The sequence below is a fragment of the Rana temporaria genome, chromosome 5 (assembly GCF_905171775.1).
Source record: "Rana temporaria chromosome 5, aRanTem1.1, whole genome shotgun sequence".
In the NCBI taxonomy this organism is placed as follows: Eukaryota; Metazoa; Chordata; class Amphibia; order Anura; family Ranidae; genus Rana; species Rana temporaria.
In genome coordinates, this window is record NC_053493.1 from 197,706,567 (window position 1) to 197,723,942 (window position 17,376).

At 39.5% G+C, this 17,376-nt stretch overlaps 1 protein-coding gene across 3 annotated transcripts in view; it reads left to right on the forward strand.

Annotated features, from left to right (window-relative positions):
• IRX4 (iroquois homeobox 4) overlaps positions 1-17,376 on the forward strand; it is a 39,592-nt gene that overhangs the window by 5,847 nt on the left and 16,369 nt on the right. For 2 of the 3 annotated variants that reach the window (XM_040353467.1, XM_040353468.1), the window contains exons 2-4: positions 1,049-1,190; positions 1,611-1,862; positions 2,479-2,585. In XM_040353467.1, coding sequence (XP_040209401.1) covers positions 1,146-1,190; positions 1,611-1,862; positions 2,479-2,585 — 404 coding nt within the window. In that variant the 5' untranslated portion in view covers positions 1,049-1,145. Of the gene's footprint in view, positions 1-1,048; positions 1,191-1,610; positions 1,863-2,478; positions 2,586-17,376 lie in introns of those variants that run through there. The other variant, XM_040353469.1, reaches the window with a different exon arrangement.

Consider the following 17,376-nt stretch of genomic DNA (forward strand, 5'->3'; position numbering starts at 1 on the left):
TATATATATATATATTAGTTCTGATAGAGGTCACTGTCCATAATAAACTGGCGAGTGATCGCCCGACTCTGGGACACTATGCTGGAACTGTGATTTCATACATTTGACACTAATATATAATAAACATCATGTTACAGTATAAGGGAAATAGTCTTGTTCTAAACAAAATAAATAATAAACAAAAAAAAAAAAACATAATCACAAAAAAAAAAAAAAGCAAAACTTTGCACTGACTGAACTGTTTAAGCTAATAGGTGTCTTTCATACATAACATGTAATAATTAAAAAGTTGAATTAATTTTCGGAAAATGTCGAGTTGCAAGACAGGAAAGCATAAAAAAGGAAAAAGAAAAAAAAAAGGAACGGATTTGACATTTAATCCAAGACCTTTAAATGAGTGAAAGTACTCGTATGTATCAGGATCAGGGGGGAAAAAGTCCCATTTATGTCCTTACATGGCTCTCCTTTGTAATTGAGACTGATTATTTAGAGTAAGGTGGGAAGAAACAGATGCTCATTAATTAATTTCTAATTAAATTGCTTACCACCCTTCAGTAAATACGGAGGAAAAAAAATCATTAATGGGTGTTTCGGTGATTGTTTAGATCAAATCATTTATTTTCTCAACCTGCCCGAGTGCTATAGGAACACCTATAATTAGCTTGTAAGATCACTTGAACGATCCATAAAAGCAATAGTTGTATACTAGTATTTTGCACCCTTGGATGCACAGCATCCGAATCCATAAAAAAAAAACAGTTCTGGGAATTAAAGGGTTTCGTGACGTCACTCCAAGCACTGTTTAAAGCAACTTGCTTCTGACCTGATGCCTTTTCTATATAGATATATATATATATTTACAATCTTGCTTTGTTTTTCACTGTTTTGATTGTTGTTGCTCGATGACTGTTTTTTTTTTTTTTTTATGGTGTCCTATTGGACACTTTTCAAGGCACCTTTAAGAATTTTAGTAGAAGTGTAGCTTGGAAGGAAGATTTAAAGGGGTTAAAAAAAATATTAAAAATGTTTTTCTTCTTTCTCCTGTAAGCATCTGGAAAGCTGTGGTCACCGAGCTATTGTTAGAGAAGAGAGTAGAGCTAAGCACCTCTTGCCTTCCTTCCCTGGGATCCAGGAGTTGATGTATCATGTCATATCCTCAGTTTGGCTATCCTTACTCATCCACCCCACAGGTAAGACCTTGTCCTCATCACACTTTAAACACTGTCGCGATAACATCGCGATCTATGCTAATAGAAAGGATCTGGAGTGATTATACAGGACACAGCTGTCCAACCTGTACACCCAAGTATTTTATGTCCTACAAGGTTGTACATTCATTTTGGCTGACGGAAATACATTTCTTTATCAGAACTGGAGATTTCAATAGCACAATGTATTATATTCCTCTGATCGCAGATATGTCACATTTATGCATTAGGGCGATTGTGTGATTGCAACAAAAAAAAAAAAAAACCTTTAGCGGATCCCATTTATTTTTTTTTATTTAGGGCTTTAGGCGTTTTTTATTTATTTATTTATTTTTGTATTTTTTTATTACTTTTGCTATGTTCTGTCTGATCTTTTTGCATGCTTTTTCTATGTCCCCCCAGTTCTTGATGACCACCAATTCCTTGTCTACCTGCTGTGAATCAAGTGGAAGGACTCTGACAGATACAGCTGCGGCCGCCTCTGCTCAGACCCCAGTCTATTGTCCTGTATATGAGAGCAGATTACTGGCCACTGCCAGGCATGAGCTCAACTCTGCAGCTGCTTTAGGAGTTTATAGCAACCCTTACACCGGATCCCAGGGCTATGGAAACTATGTCACCTATGGCACTGATGCCTCTGCCTTTTATTCCCTGGTAAGACCATTGCTTCCTTTTATCTGTATAGAGGGGGGTGTTTGATTTGACAGAATAGAAAAGTAGTGCTTTGTGTGTTTTCACACTCAAACACATTAATTATTCACACCTACACACAATGTAATAATAATAAAAGAAGAACACCCCTGCTTGCTGTTTCCCTTATCAGCTAGTATTACAGTTATTCTTCAGATTAGCATAGAGGATTTATCTTCTCTATTCTCAAAAAAAGATAAACAAGATGTGACAGCAGGAGATGGATGTTGTCAGTTGCTTTATCTTTTATTCTGTAGAGCAGAATATGTATTAAATGTGTATGAATTGTTTCTCTTATCTACAAACATATTAACCATAAAATGAGTTCTGGGAGGAAATGTATAATGTTGCTATTCATTATATATACACAGGTCATATCCAAATCTGTCATGAGAATGAGCTAATTTGTCTTGTGTTTAGAAGTGTTATATTAGTGTTATTATACAATGCCTGCAATGGTTTGATAAAAAAATTTGATTAGTAAATATGGGGTATGTGTCTGTCTGCTGTGGCATGAACAGTAAATCAGATAATATATGTGTCTATAGCCATATAAAGTACACTTGACCTTCTGTTACAGAACACATTTGATTCAAAAGATGGCACTGGATCTGCACATGCGGGCATCACTCAGACTGCCGCCTACTATCCTTATGATCATACCCTCAGCCAGTACCAGTATGACAGGTAAATCATTCGCTAAATATTATTGCTATTTATAATAAATTATACTCCCAAAAAAGCAATATAAACAAACATTACCACTAAACAGAAATTAAATGCACTCTGTTTTTTTAGGGCTTATTATAGTTTTCCATATATTACTCACTTTCACTACTGTTTGTCCATTTCATGCTGCAAAAGTTCTATGTTCTTGCATTGGGAGCTTTTGTTCTGTGACTAGCATTCCACCACAGTGTCTATTTATCTGCCCGCTGGTGTTGGGATACAAACAAAATTTGTGTTTTTTTTTTTTTTTTTTAACTTGTGGCTGTTATTTCTCACTGAATAAGTGCAATCAGAAAAAAAATACCTATTACTAAGACCCCATACAAACTATACAACTTTTGTTGTCTGATTTCCTTTAGATTTACCAAAACCATGTAGTGCAAGGGCCTACCTGATTGCATACAAATTGAAAGTTGACCTCATGCTATATGGTTTTGGTAAATCTGAAGGAGAAAAAAATCTACAGAAGATTGTATAGTGTGTAATCCAGCTAGTGTCATGTATGACTGTTGGCCCATTCTTTTCACTTAGCATTGCTATTACTCCCTTTACTTTGTTATTAGGCCCTATTGCAGTTGCTAAAACATTATTAAACATTGCTGCTATATCTCTGGCAGGATACAGGCATACCCCACTTTTAAGTACACAATTTTTTTTTTTTTTTTACTAAAACTGGAAAGCGTGTTGGTTACTATGTACAGCTGCACCAGATTCTGCATGCACCAGTTTTAGTAAATCTCCCCCACTGTGTTATGACTATACAGGCATCCCCCAATTTTAAGTACACAATGTTTTTTTTGTTTTACTAAAACTGGAAAGCGCAAAATCAAGCTCACTTCTGCATAGAAACAAATGAGCTTCTAACCCTTAAGCCTCGTACACACGACCGAGTTTCTCGGCAAAAACCAGCAAGAAACTTGCTGGGAGATATTTTTTTGCAGCGGAAACCGGTCGTGTGTACATTTTGGTCGAGGAAACTGTCGAGAAACTCGACGAGCCAAAAAGAGAGCTAGTTCTCTATTTTCTCGACGGGAATGGAGAAACTTGCCTTGTCGAGTTCCTCGACAGCCTGACAAGGAACTCGACGAGGAAAACGATGTGTTTTGCCTGCCGAGTTCCTCGGTCGTGTGTACGAGGCTTGACTTGTTCAATTAAGCTTTGGTAATAAAGCCTGGAAGCTCATTGGTTTCTATACAGAAGTGAGCCTGATTTTTCTCTTTCCAGCTTTAGTAAATAAAGCCCATTATGTACTTAAAAGTGGGATATGCCTGTATCTTGCTTACAGCAGGTCTGCTCTGCAGTTTACTTGATTTTTCTACCTTCTAAAATTAAAATTGTAATGTGTAACCTTCTGGAGGAATCTGGAAACAAATGAAAGGCCTCAAAAGTCTAGCAGGTTGGCCGTCATTGTCCTATTAACCTTAATGGGAAATTCTACTGACAAAACGTGTAGTGCTTGACCTTTACAGTGTCATTTCTCACTAATAAGGTTGAAAAACTTATACTTGAGCAGTTATTGTAACATTTAACCTTACAAAAGCCATATTTGTACAGAGCTTTGAAAAGCAGCAGCATGAGGGTTTGTATTTATTTATTTATCTATGTATTTATTAATTAGTTTTTAGTACTTTATTTGCCGATCACTATTTTAACATGTTCATCTGAAAACTGGATAGTGCCCATGGTAGAAATTGTCATAGAAGTTAACAATGATCAAGCACAAGTCAATTCCAGGTTGTTGCAAATTATTTTTGAAAATAAAATGAAATTACCGGGAGCTGTTTTTGTATTTTTAGGCTGTCTTCGGAAGCAGGTGCAAATTGTTTCTTGACAACTGCTTCCAATGGTCAAAATGCCTTTTCTCCTTATCATTTTGAGGCGGTTTGTGTCAGCATCCTGCCAGGGGGGATAGGCAATCACAAAGCAACAACATTTTTTTTTTTTGACAACTGCACAGTATCGACAACCTTTGAAAGACACACTTGTAACAATAATACCGCTTTTTTGTAAAAAAAATAGTTAAGGCATAAGTCAAGATACAAACTGTATGCTAAAACAAATAAGCATTCCTTTATTTAAGAACATTTCTAAAAGTGCTCATTCATTTACATTTATCTTAACATCATCATTTAATAAACACCTTGGCTTTGTTGTGAAAAAGCAATGATTGCTATGACCCAACTCATATTATTAATGTCAACTTTTAAAATATTTCCCAAAATATGGTAAAATATTCTAAAAAGGTTCAGACTCCATGCAATATTTTACTGTCCATACTATCATCTAGCCATTCAATGTGTCTTCAGTAATGATAAGTTCAAATGTAATTAGGTTATTTTTTTTCTATCTAACTGTAATAATGCTAGCATTTCACACTGTCACTTGGTTATATAGAGATCAGTTGTATTTTTATGTTTACCTCAAATTGCATCATATTCAGAGTAAAGGGTTAAAATAACTTATAGTAAAATGTAGCAATATACGTAGTTCTGCCAAGGGACTGATACACCCAAGCATCTCATGCTATGTCTAGACTGTGAGAGCGTTCTGATTGGCACACTTACGCATTTTGTGCAAAAACGATAGAACTGATTTACTAAACTATAAAGGCAGGTGAAGTGCAGTAAATTGATGTGTACATAAACATCTAGTCATGTGGAGGAGCATATTAAAAATGGAGCTTCTCTTGCCCATGATTGGATGATTAACTGAATACAAGTTCATTTCACCAGACTTTACAGTTTAGAAAATAAGGCCCAAAATATATATATATATATATTTTTATACTGTAGGTCAGACATGGCTGTTAAAGTAAAAAAATAAAAATAAATTAGGTGGAAGGCACAGTATTGGTTTAGTTCAATGAGAAGAAAAGTTCATACTGTATAATACAGTGAGGCTGAATTACTAAAGGAGTTGAGAATCTTAACTTAAAAAAAAAAATGTAATATTCACTTCAATTATCGAATTATGTGATAAGAAAAATCTTGTCCAATTTGAAATACCTGTAGATGCTTTTTATATTATTTTCATTGAAGTCTCTCCACTTGCCAATCAGCCCCATTGGCTTTAGCCGAGTAGCTCTCACCTGTTCATCTGAGGACCTCAAAAGTTTTTCAGCTGAACACTGGAAGGTGCAAGGAAAGCACATTCCATGGATGCTGAAAAGTAATTGCACCCAAATGTGATATTTAAGTTTTGGCCTGGCAATTGTTGGGTGAGTTACTAGCTACAGGCATACCCCACTTTTTAGTACACAATGGGGTTTATTTACTATTGCTGGAGAGTGCAAAATTAGGCTCACTTCTGCATAGAAACCAATGAGCTTCCAGTTTTTATTACCAGGCTTAATTGAACAAGTTGGGGTAAAGCCTCGTACACACGACCGAGAAACTCGACGGGCCAAACACATCGTTTTGCTCGTCGAGTTCCTTGTTAGGCTGTCGAGGATCTCGGCGAGCCAAATTTCTCCATTCCCGTCAAGGAAAAAGAAGACATGCTCTCTTTTTGGCTCGACGAGATCCTCGACAGTTTCCTCTTCGAAAAGTGTACACACGACCGGTTTCCTCGGCAAAAAAAAAAAACACCAAGTTTCTTGCTGGTTTTTGCAGAGAAACTCGGTCGTGTGTACGAGGCTTTAGAAGCTCATTGGTTTCTATGCAGAAGTGAGCCTGATTTTGCACTCTCCAGTGATAGTAAATAAACCCCATTGTGTACTTAAAAGTGGGGTATGCCTGTATATATCCCATGAACCTAAGGATAGTTTCCCCTTACATATGCCTGGCTCACTTCCCACCTCACTTAAAAGTTTCCACCTACCTTTTGGCATTCTTGCTTCCTCAAATTCCAGCAAGGAGTATGTTTTTTGTAAAGGTCATGGCAGGTGCACATATCTGGGAATACCCAAATCCTTTATGACTTATGAACACCTGGATGAGTACTAGACACACTGGGAATGCTGCACACTGTTAAATGGCCTATGGCCATAGATCCTAATTGAAGTAAGAATAAGCCCAAATTCCTTAAAAAAAACAGAAGACAACATCTGCATTTTTTTTATCCAGTTTACTAGTCCGTTAATTTCCTGCAAATATACATTTTAAACGTTGTAAATTTTCTATGACTACAAAAAAATGTTGTGTGCTCCTGTACTGGCAATTGATTTGATGCGATATATACAGTACTTGTCTGGAAAATCGTAGAAAGTCACTTCAAATCAGTGACTTAATGCTGAAGTAGTCTGTCACAAAGAAACACGGTGCAGTAACTGCACATTCTGCTGCATCTGGCATTATAATTGAAGGAGGACCTTTTCAAGTGTGTACTCCATTAAAGGTTTTCCATATGCAGGGAAGAAGTGGCAAGGGCTGATAACATTTCACAGCAAACAGAATATTTTTTTTTTTTTTTCTCTTCAGCAAAATATTTAACTACCCGCATAGCTGGCATTAAGCACAGACTCAGAAAAGATCATTTGGGGCTTAAAAAAAATGTTGTCTTGATAGTAACCATTGCTATATTTAGAGGGAAAGTATTTTTTAAATGTGTTGTAACATTAACCTGAATGCAATCTTTGATGTGGCCTTTAAATGTCTACTTGCTTGTTGTTCCATTTTTTCTTTTTTGTTATATATTTCTTATACAATTTTGTAAATGCTATCAGGTGCAGTACATAACTACAACCTTGCTCAAAGTCCAACTCTGAGCTTTAATTTTTCCAAAGCTGCTTCTTAAATTGTAAAAATTAAAACGCAGCCCAGGCTGCAATACTTATCTTCTCTCCTGTGCTTTCCCAGAAGTAATTTCCTTGCATGAAAAGATGTCCTCAGTCCAGTGTCCTTCAAGCCTTGAAGACTGAGGACATACTGTAAGTGCAGGACCCACCCCCTCATCGGGCATTACTATGATGCCCTGCACTCACAATGTGAGGATTCAGAGAATGACATTGATGTCATCACATCATCTGTGTTCTTGGCCCTATCGAGAACCACCCATTGCCAAAAAAGATCCAAAGAGGAAGGAGACTCCTCTCATCGCTTGACCAGCCTAAAGGCATATGGAAGGTAAGTATTTTATAAAAACATAAAATACATGTGTACTCCAAATAGGGAGGGGATGCAATAAAGGGGCTGAGCCAAAGTTAGACTGTAAAGTGTACATCAACCAAAAATATTAACTTATATACATGTTGCTCATGCCCCTAGTGGTTTTATTTAGAATATTTTAGTATTTTGCATTAGCAATCAGCTGAATTTCACCTCTGTATCCTCATTATTAGCAAAAAATAATGCAAGTTGGAAACATCGCCAGTTCGTAGAGAAGAGGTGTTGTCATCCTCAGGCCCGTCGCTACAGGACAGGCAAAACAAATATTTGCTTGGGGCCCCGAGCTGACCTGGGGCCCCCAACTTCCCCTTCCCAGGCTGTAACGTGGCAGAGCTCCTCTTCCTTCCTCCTGGAGTCCTGTTAGTCTGGCCGGGTACCGCGCATGGTACAGGAGATTTTTTTTCCTGTTTCCGGCCAGACTGACAGGAAGTGCACACTGAGTGCTCACTTCCTTTCAGTCCGGCCGGGAACACAGGAAACTGAATCTCCTGTACCGTGCAGTGCCCGGGCACTATCTGATAGGAGACTGGGGACCCATAATGATAGAAAACAGGACTGACAGGAGGAAGAGGAGCTACAGCTACAGCGGCAGCCTACAGGGAAGAAGGGGAGGTGAGAATAGAAAAACATAGGGACTTGGGCGGGGGGAGTAAGAACATGGGTGTAAAAAATTAGTGTAGCGCTAACGTAGGCTTTGCGTGTGGGGGGGTTCTTGGGGCACCCATTTTGCTTGGGGCCCCGCCAAATTCCTTCAAATGGCCCTGGTCATCCTTAGGTATGTGCTTCTGAACCTGTGGCTCCCCTTATTGCCTCTAAATCAGTAGGAAGTGCAGGGCAGCAATTTCACTCACATAGAGGTGCTTCTGGTACTCCTGACCCATCTGCAGCCTTGGCAGTGCATAGGACTCAGACAGCCTGGACTGAGTCAAAATTAAGATATTCTGGGGACAATTGTGAAAACTTTGCACACAGTGGGGTTGATTCATTAAAACTAGGGAGTGTAAAGCTGTGCATGGTAGCCAATTAGCTTCTATGGGTAGCCATACATTATACACATTTCTTGTACAGGCATACCCCACTTTTAAGTACACAATGGGATTTATTTACTAAAGCTGGAAAGCGCAAAATCAGGCTCACTTCTGCATAGAAACCAATGAGCTTCTAACTCCAGCTTGTTCAATTAAGCTTTGGTAATAAAACCTGGAAGCTCATTGTTTTTTATGCAGAAGTGAGTTTGATTTATATAAAAGACTACAATATATACGGTATATATATATGTATTTATATATATGTATTTTTTTTCTATTGTCTAGTTTTTAGCCCTGCTGAAGGGGGTGTACTGAGCCCCCGAAACACGTTGGCTGTTACAAAAAAAAATCTTTTAAAGGACTATACAAGTTGGTGTGGAATTCCTATCCTTTTAAAAGGTTATTAACATTTTAAATTGCTCCTTAGTGGACCTACATTATCAGTGTGTACTAATAGTTTATGAAAAGGTGAGCAATTCCCACCTTTCCTGAAATGAAAGCACTTGCTACATGCACTGAGTAGGTAGCCTATAAAATAAACCAGGAGTAGACAACCTTGGCATTCCATTGCTGTGGAACTAAATGCCACATGAGGCATTGCAAGACTCTGAGAGCCAAAGGTATGACTTCCAGGGAGCAGAGGCATGATGGGATTAGTAGTTTCACCACAGCTGGAGAGCCGAGGTTGCCTACCCTGAAAAAGACTTGTAGCCTACCACTGATAAAGACTAATTTCATCCCACTGTCACGCTACTGGCATTAGTGTTTATAGCCTCTTTCTGATAGCTTATACAGCTCTATAAACAACGATACAATCATTTAAATGTAACTTTCCATTTTAATAATATTTTTGTATTTTTGGTCATATCATGGCTGTGGGTTGGTTGCTTAGGGGGACTAGCACTAAGGCTGCATTCACACCTAGGCGTATATACGCCTGAAGCGCGACGCTCGTGCCGCTGGAGGGGCGAATTTGCATTGATGTCTATGAGATGGTTCACATCTCACGCCGAACGCCGAAACGCCGTACGCCTGCCGCCTGAAAACAAGTCCCGGACCCTTTTTTTCAGGCGGCTTTCGGTGTTCGGCATAGACATCAATGCAAATGATTTGTAAAAAAAAAAAAGTTAACAAATCGCGGCAAAATACGCCGCATACGCCGCGTTACAGTGTGAATGCAGCCTTAATATTGAAAGCCAAGCATTTTGTTAAGGTGTTAAAGACCAAGAACACAAACTGTCAGGCTAATGACGAAGCCTACCAGACATTCCTCTGGTAGAAATTTATAACACTACTGCAACAATTAGTATATCAATCACATTCATTTAATTCCCAATAGATCAGCATAGAGAATGCTTTATTAGTGTCATTACTAGTAGCATGTCAATGTTCATGGGATAATACCTCATCCATCAGTCACATAATTGGAGGTGACCTTTAAGAAAATTCTCTTTTTCTTGGTCTCTTTATTAGGCAAGAGAGAACTACTACAAAGTGACACAAATTCTTTTGACCCAGTTTGCATATATTTTTTTTGAGTAGGTTTGAATATATGATTATACGTTAAGGATAAAAAAAATGTAAACCGGTTACCATAAGACCTGTGGCTACATTCCGAGGGTAACTTTCCCTATTAGATCTTAGGCACTTAAAGTGTAAACTGAAAACGTATCTCCTGATACGCCGTCGTATCTCTGAGAGTATCTATGCGGCTGATTCATAGAATCAGTTACGCATAGATAGCCCTAAGATCCGACAGGTGTAATTGACTTACACCGTCGGATCTTAGGATGCAATACTTCGGCCGCCGCTGGGTGGTGTTTGCGTCGTTTTCCAGCTTCGAGTATGCAAATGAGGTTTTACGGCGACCCACGGCGGTTTTCGCGTTCGTTACGCCGTCGCAAAGTTAAGCCTGCTTAAACATGTCTTAACTTTAGACGAGCCATGTTAAAGTATGGCCGTCGTTCCCGGGTCGAATTTCAATTTTTTTTTTTGCGTAAGACATCCGGGAATACGAAAGTACTTTACGCACGTCGCCGTTCAAAAAAATTACGTCACTTTGCGCAAAGCACGGCGGGAATTTCAAAACGGAGCATGCGCAGGTACACACCTCATTTGAATTAGGCGGGCTTGCGCCGGACATCTTTACGATACACCGCTGTAAGTTTACACGCAAGTGCTTGGTGAATCAGGCACTTGCGCTGAAAACTTGCGGCGGTGTAACGTAAACACGATACGTTACGCCGCCGGAGTTTTCTGTGAATCTGGCCCATGGTGTCTGTATTGCACCTCCACGCTCAGGGCAGCCATCAAAAATGTTGGGGCCCCTTATACTGCTTTAGGCCTGGGCCCCCCGGGGGCCTGTCTGCCAACATTCCTCAGGGCCCGCCCACTGGCCGTCCCACAGAATCCACTTTTATTTTAACACAGTGTATCCCCATACCCACCCAGAATTATCCGCACTCCTCTCCAGGAGAGGGATGGCTGATTCAGGGTGGGGAGGAGGATGATGGAGTTCAGTGGTGGCTGGTTCTCTATTAGTGGGGGGGTGGAAGACGGACCTGATCCCCCCCTTGCTCCAGCATGCTGCCATCTGCCGAGTCCTGCCCCGCCCAATCACAATACTAGTAACCTAGCAGCAGCAGGCTCCACCTCAGCAGTGAAGGAAGCAGAGCGTGTGCTGGATCACTTTCGGGGAGAGGGGGCATGGGGAGGAGGAATCAGGCGGCGGCTTGTTTCATTCTCTATTGCGGGCGCCACGTGCCTGCTGTTCTAATAACAGTTTCATTCATTAGCTGATGTATGGGGGTGTGGGCCGGTCCTGGGCCCTTTGGGATGCTCAGGCCCCTTACAAGTGTATTGCCAGTAACCCCCTGATGGCGGCCCTGTCTACGCTTGATGCGTGCCTCAGACTCCTGTACCTATTTACAACAGGTACATGATTCTGCTGCCAGCACTGATATTTGTCATGTGAAGGCATATCGAAAGAGTGTCTTAGAAACTCCCCAGGGATGTAAAGTGTGAGCAGAGTGTCAGAGTAGAAATCAAAGTATCTCTGGTACAGTAGACCACAACTGTGCCCTTTGACAACTCTGCTGAGTTCATTTCGGAATTAAAGACATTGGGGTTGGTTTGAGTATACATTGACTTTTAAAAACATATATGTGGATATTCAAAGCTAACCACCTTTTCACCTTTTTTTTTTTTACTCACCTTCACTTTGCAAGGTCAACATACACTTACTAAAGTAAACATTCGCTTTGCTAGGTGAACAGCCACTTTTAATTTATTAAATAAACCCCAGTGTGTGTAAATGTATGTTTTCTATGGTGTCATTCTAGCTTTAGTGAGTTAAGGGCAAAAAGTGCACAGGCTTTAAGTGAAATTTGCCCTTTAAAAGTGAGGTTAAGAAGCCCATAGAAGATTAAGCAAGCCATACGTGAATTAAAATTCAGCCGGTTCAGTAGGTACCAGCCCAATTTTGATCCATGTCTGGGCACCAAGGTTGTACAAACTACAGATTAACCTCTGTACTAGTGCCCTCTCTGACTTTCCCCACTCATGAGCATTTCACGCTATAGACTGCAACCGTGACCAATGTATTCTATCAGAGTACAATAGCTCAGCTGGGAGCATTTCCCCATCCACATTGAGTGTGTGGATCGGGAATCAGGTCTGTTTTTCCATTCAACCTGCTGGTTCAACAAAAAAAAAAAAAATCAGACTTATTTGTGGGCTGCTTTAAACCAGCCTCCACATTTTTTCAGATAGAGTAGCTCTTGTGTCCAGTACAGTACTTGTCTGATTGATTGCCAGCCCAGGTCCAGCTTTGTAACACCAAAGGTGGAATCTGGACGCAAACAGTGGCAATTGTACAAATCATAATATGTTGGTCTTTTAACTTATTATAATATGTTATAATAATATCTTATAATATAATATGTTATAATATGTTGGTCTTTTAACTTATTATAATATGTTATAATAGTATCTTATAATATAATATGTTATAATATGTTGGTCTTTTACTGATCATAGTAACTACTTTAGCTCCAGAAGATTTTACCCCTTTCATAACCAGGCAATTTTTTTAACTGGTAATTGTGTGGTCATGCAACACTGTACTCAAACAAATGTTCAAATTCAAACCATTTTGTATATTTGTTTTTCACACAAATAGAGCTTTCTTTTGGTGGTATTTGATCACCACTGGGTTTTTTATTGTTGGCGATATAAACAAAAAAGCCCAAACATTTTGAAAAATAAACAATATTTTTTACTTTCTACTTTTAAAACATATCCAAAAATAATAAAACAAAATCAAATATCTTCATAAATTTTGGCCAAAATGTATTCTGCTGCACGTCTTTGGTAAAAAAAAAAAAAGAAAAATGCCAAAAAGTGTATAGTGATTGGTTTTCGTGAAAGTTATACCGTCTGCAAATGATGGTATGTATATTGTATCTTTTATACTACCAATGGCAGTGATTAGTGACTTATAATGGGGCTGTGATAGTGCGGCGGGCAACTGACTAACTGTCACTAGAGACACTAATACAGTGATCAGAGCTAATAATATGCACTATCACTGTACTAATAACACTGGCTGGGAAGGGGTTAACATCTAAGGCAATCAAGGGATTAGGTGTGTGCCTAACAATGTTTACTGTGTGTAGTGTGTGCTGTTTTTAATAAGCAAGGTGTCAGTTTTTACTCCCTGCTTTGAGAGAGAAAAAAACAGCACATCGCTGCTGACAGTGGAGAGCTCTGTCATTTGTTCAGCCGATCAGTGGGTTCTGGCCATAAATCATTGGCCAGGACCTGCTTGATCGGCTTGTGCGAATGGCATCACAGCTGGGGTTGTTGGCACGCTTCAGGCACCCCCTACCCACACATACAAAATAACGTGCATGTACGGAATGTAGCGCAGCAGGGCCACCCTGCCACAGTATTAGTGCAGTAGGCAGTCCTTAAGCGGTTAAACAATAGATCCATATTTGTATCTATTATATTTAAAAATAACTAAAGGCAAAACATTTTTTGGGGGTTTTAGATAGAGTAGAAAGGGATTAGTACTCTCGCCAGTTTTTATTGCTGTCTGTGCTCCCGTTAACCTCCCTGGCGGTATGATTATTTCAGATTTTAGGTGCTGAAAGCGGTACAATTATTTTGCATGGAAATTTGTCGTTTTATATTGTAGGCCTGTAATTCTTAGGAATAACCCACTTAAATCTGTCCAAACCAGAGTCTAGTAGACATCTCTGGTGTGATAAAGTTTGAAAAACAAAATCATAAATTATAATATAATAAATAACTATAAATAATTATAACAAATAATAATGTAATTATAATAAAAATTATTCAATAATGTAATCAAATCAAAAACACTGAAATTTGCTCAGTTGCAGAATTGTCGCTGTCATTACTTTTATTGTTTGATGACGAATTTCCCCACAAATCGGTACCACTCAATTCTGCAAGTGATTATAATTTATTATCGCTGTTTTCTAGCTGGTCTAAAACCACTTTTGATGTAAAGGGACACTTTTTGGTTGCTATGGACAATCTACAGTTTCCAGGCAGAAAGAACAGTTTGTATTATATAAAAGTACATGCAGGACACTGGGCAGACCACTAGGGACAAAGGGGGTGTGTATTTTTTTCATACAGTACTGTAATCTATAAGATTACAATATACTGTATGTATTGTTTGGATTTACTTTTTTGAATCTCCGCCCCCGTGCGTCGTAACGTCGCAGGGAACGGAGCTCGGCGGCACACAGGCACTGTGTGAATCGAGCGAGGACAATTCCCTGCCTGTGGACACTGAGGGGCGATCCCGAGTCTGGCTCGGGGTTACCGCTTTTGGTTCTGAAATTCCATCCTGAGCCAGACTCGGGAATACCGCTGAGGGGGTTAAGGAGATTCATCCACTCCTGTTTACCGTTATCATTGATCATTTAAAGTTAAAGTAAAAAAAAATAAATATTTTGGGTTGTCCCCAGAAAAGTAATAGAAGGGAAATCTGGTACTGGTGACCCAGGGGTCCCCAAGGAATTCCTTTAATTTTCAGGGAATTCCCCCCACTTCCTTTTTGGCTATAGGACAGGAAGTGAAGGGAAATTTCCAAAATAGGACACTGATGGCAAAACAATTTTTTTTTACAGGGGTCATAACCCTTCCTTGCTCTATTCGAAATAAAAAAATAAGTGTTGCCTATAGCTCTACCTTAAGTAGCTGATTACATACTTTCTATGAAATTTTGAATATAGGATACCTTCCAATAATTGTTGTATATATAATGGGTTTAAAGATGAATTCCAGGCTAAATACACAGATGAAATACATATACAAGAGCTGTTTTGTCTGCCAAAGGATTTGTATTCCTGTCCACCTAGTCTAGTCAACACAACAACGTTGCATAGCACAGCTCTGTCTAGCAGAGATCTTTTTTTTCTCTGCTACTGTTGAATTAGACTTACAAGTCTTGCCCCTCCCCCAAAATATGACTGGACATTGAAAGGAGAAGATGGCAGACTGATGAGCTATCTCCTCCTATCAGCATGCTCCTTGTACTGCAGCACAACAAATTGGCTCTTTTAGTTACTATCCAAACTTTGTTGTACAGAGATCACAAGAAGCCTGCATTCAGGTACCTTCACAGTTTTAACAAAAAAATAAATAAATACACCTAATGATGTTTTATTGAATACTGTATAGAGCTGCTTTATTTACTGTCTTTTATATATTTTCTGAGTTTAGATTTAATTGAATATGACATAACTATGTAGACTGACCACTCCTTCTAAATATACTAGCTCCCTACTGCATAATGCTAATCTAATGATGTAAAACCAATCCCAGCTAGAACTTTTATAGTTGTTAAAAGAGTTTTTTTTTTTTTTTTTACTTTTTTGGATGGGGAGTTTATATTTTCATTAGATTTTAATTTTCACACCCTCATTGGGTAGATTACCCCCCCCCCCTTCCGCATCCTGTGGCACCTGTAGGAGAAATGAGGAGAGCTGTTATCTCCATAATAGGAAGAAGCACAGACAGCAATAAAACTTTATCAAAATTCTATACCACTCCCCTACTCTACTAAACTTTTTTTGTCTGTGTCCCCATTGGAGAGATTACCCATCGTCATTTGTTTTCACAGGTTGTGTGGGGAAATTTTCCCCAAATTTTCCCCAAAATTCCCCCCAAAAAACTAAGAACAATGATACAAAAAATTATTTCAGCTGAAACTGAGCTTTAAGTATTTAACTTTTTTGAAAACCTTTTAAACAAATCCAGGAACTTTTTCAAAGCTTTTGGGGAGAGTGATTTCTTTTATGTTTGTAGAACTTTCTGAGATTCCTGGGTTCAAAGGTCCAGCCTAGTTGTCAGCAGGGCCATTTGAAGGTATTTGGGGGCCCCGAGTAAAATGGACATGGAGGAACGCAAATCCCCCCCATGTTCTTTTTACTCCCCCCTCCCTCTCTATGTTCTTTTTACTCCCCCCTCCCTCCCTATGTTCTTTTTACGCCCCCCGGGCCCCCCCTCCCTACCTGGTCCGTACCGTGTGGCAGGAGATTCACTTTTCAGTGTGCACTTCCTGTCAGTCCAGCCGGGAACAGGAAACTGAATCTCCTGTACCGCGCTGTACCCGGCCGGAGTCCGGACTGACAGGAGGAAAGAAGAGGAGCTTGGCCACGCTACAGAGAAGGGGAAGTGACGACTCAAGGCAGCAGTGCTGCAGGCTCTCTATAGAGCACTCAGTTGGCTGCAGCATATAGGTAGCATGGCAGGGGCGGCAAGGGCACTTTTTGTGGCCCCAGGCCAGTTTGGGGGCCCCAAGCAATTGCTTGGTTTGCCTGCTTTGTAGCGACGGGTCTGGTTGTCAGCACCGAATACAATTCTATGGAGCCATGCCCAAGAGATATTTATCCAGGTTAAGAATGTAAGGAAACCTGTGCATTTGTTATCAGGAAGACTGTTTGACTAAGAAGAATTATTAGGAGAAGCATATAATGCATTAGATCATGGGTGCTCAACCTGTGGCTCTCCAGCTGTTGCGGAACTACAATTCCCATGAGGCATTGCAAGCCGCTGACAGGTACAAGCATGTCTCCCAAAGGCTGAGGCATTATGGGAATTGTAGTTTTGCAACAGCTGGAGAGCCACAGGTTGAGCACCCATGCATTAGATGATCATGGAATTGTGTTTATGACACACATCCTTTCTGTACCCAACATCACTTTCTACTTTGGTAATTGATTGCTGCAAAATAACAAGTCTTTCAGCTGATGTATGATAGGCTATGCTGAAGCAAATGCTTGACAACTGCTATATCAAATAGCGATTGAGTGCACTTTGAACCTTATGGGTGTTCAACAACAGGTGTTAAGATTCATTTCAGCCAGAGGTACATGAAAATCTGTTTCTAATTCTTTCTGCTTCAATCTAAAAAAATGACAACAAAATTAATGCAACCTACCATCAACAGTTACTTTCCACGCTGTTAACTGATCTAAAGTGTTGGTGGTAGATAGCTTTGATCTGTTCAGTTGTTTTTATGACTGAATGCTGTTTAAACATGGTTGAAATTGCCCTAGAATCCCACAGGGAGAT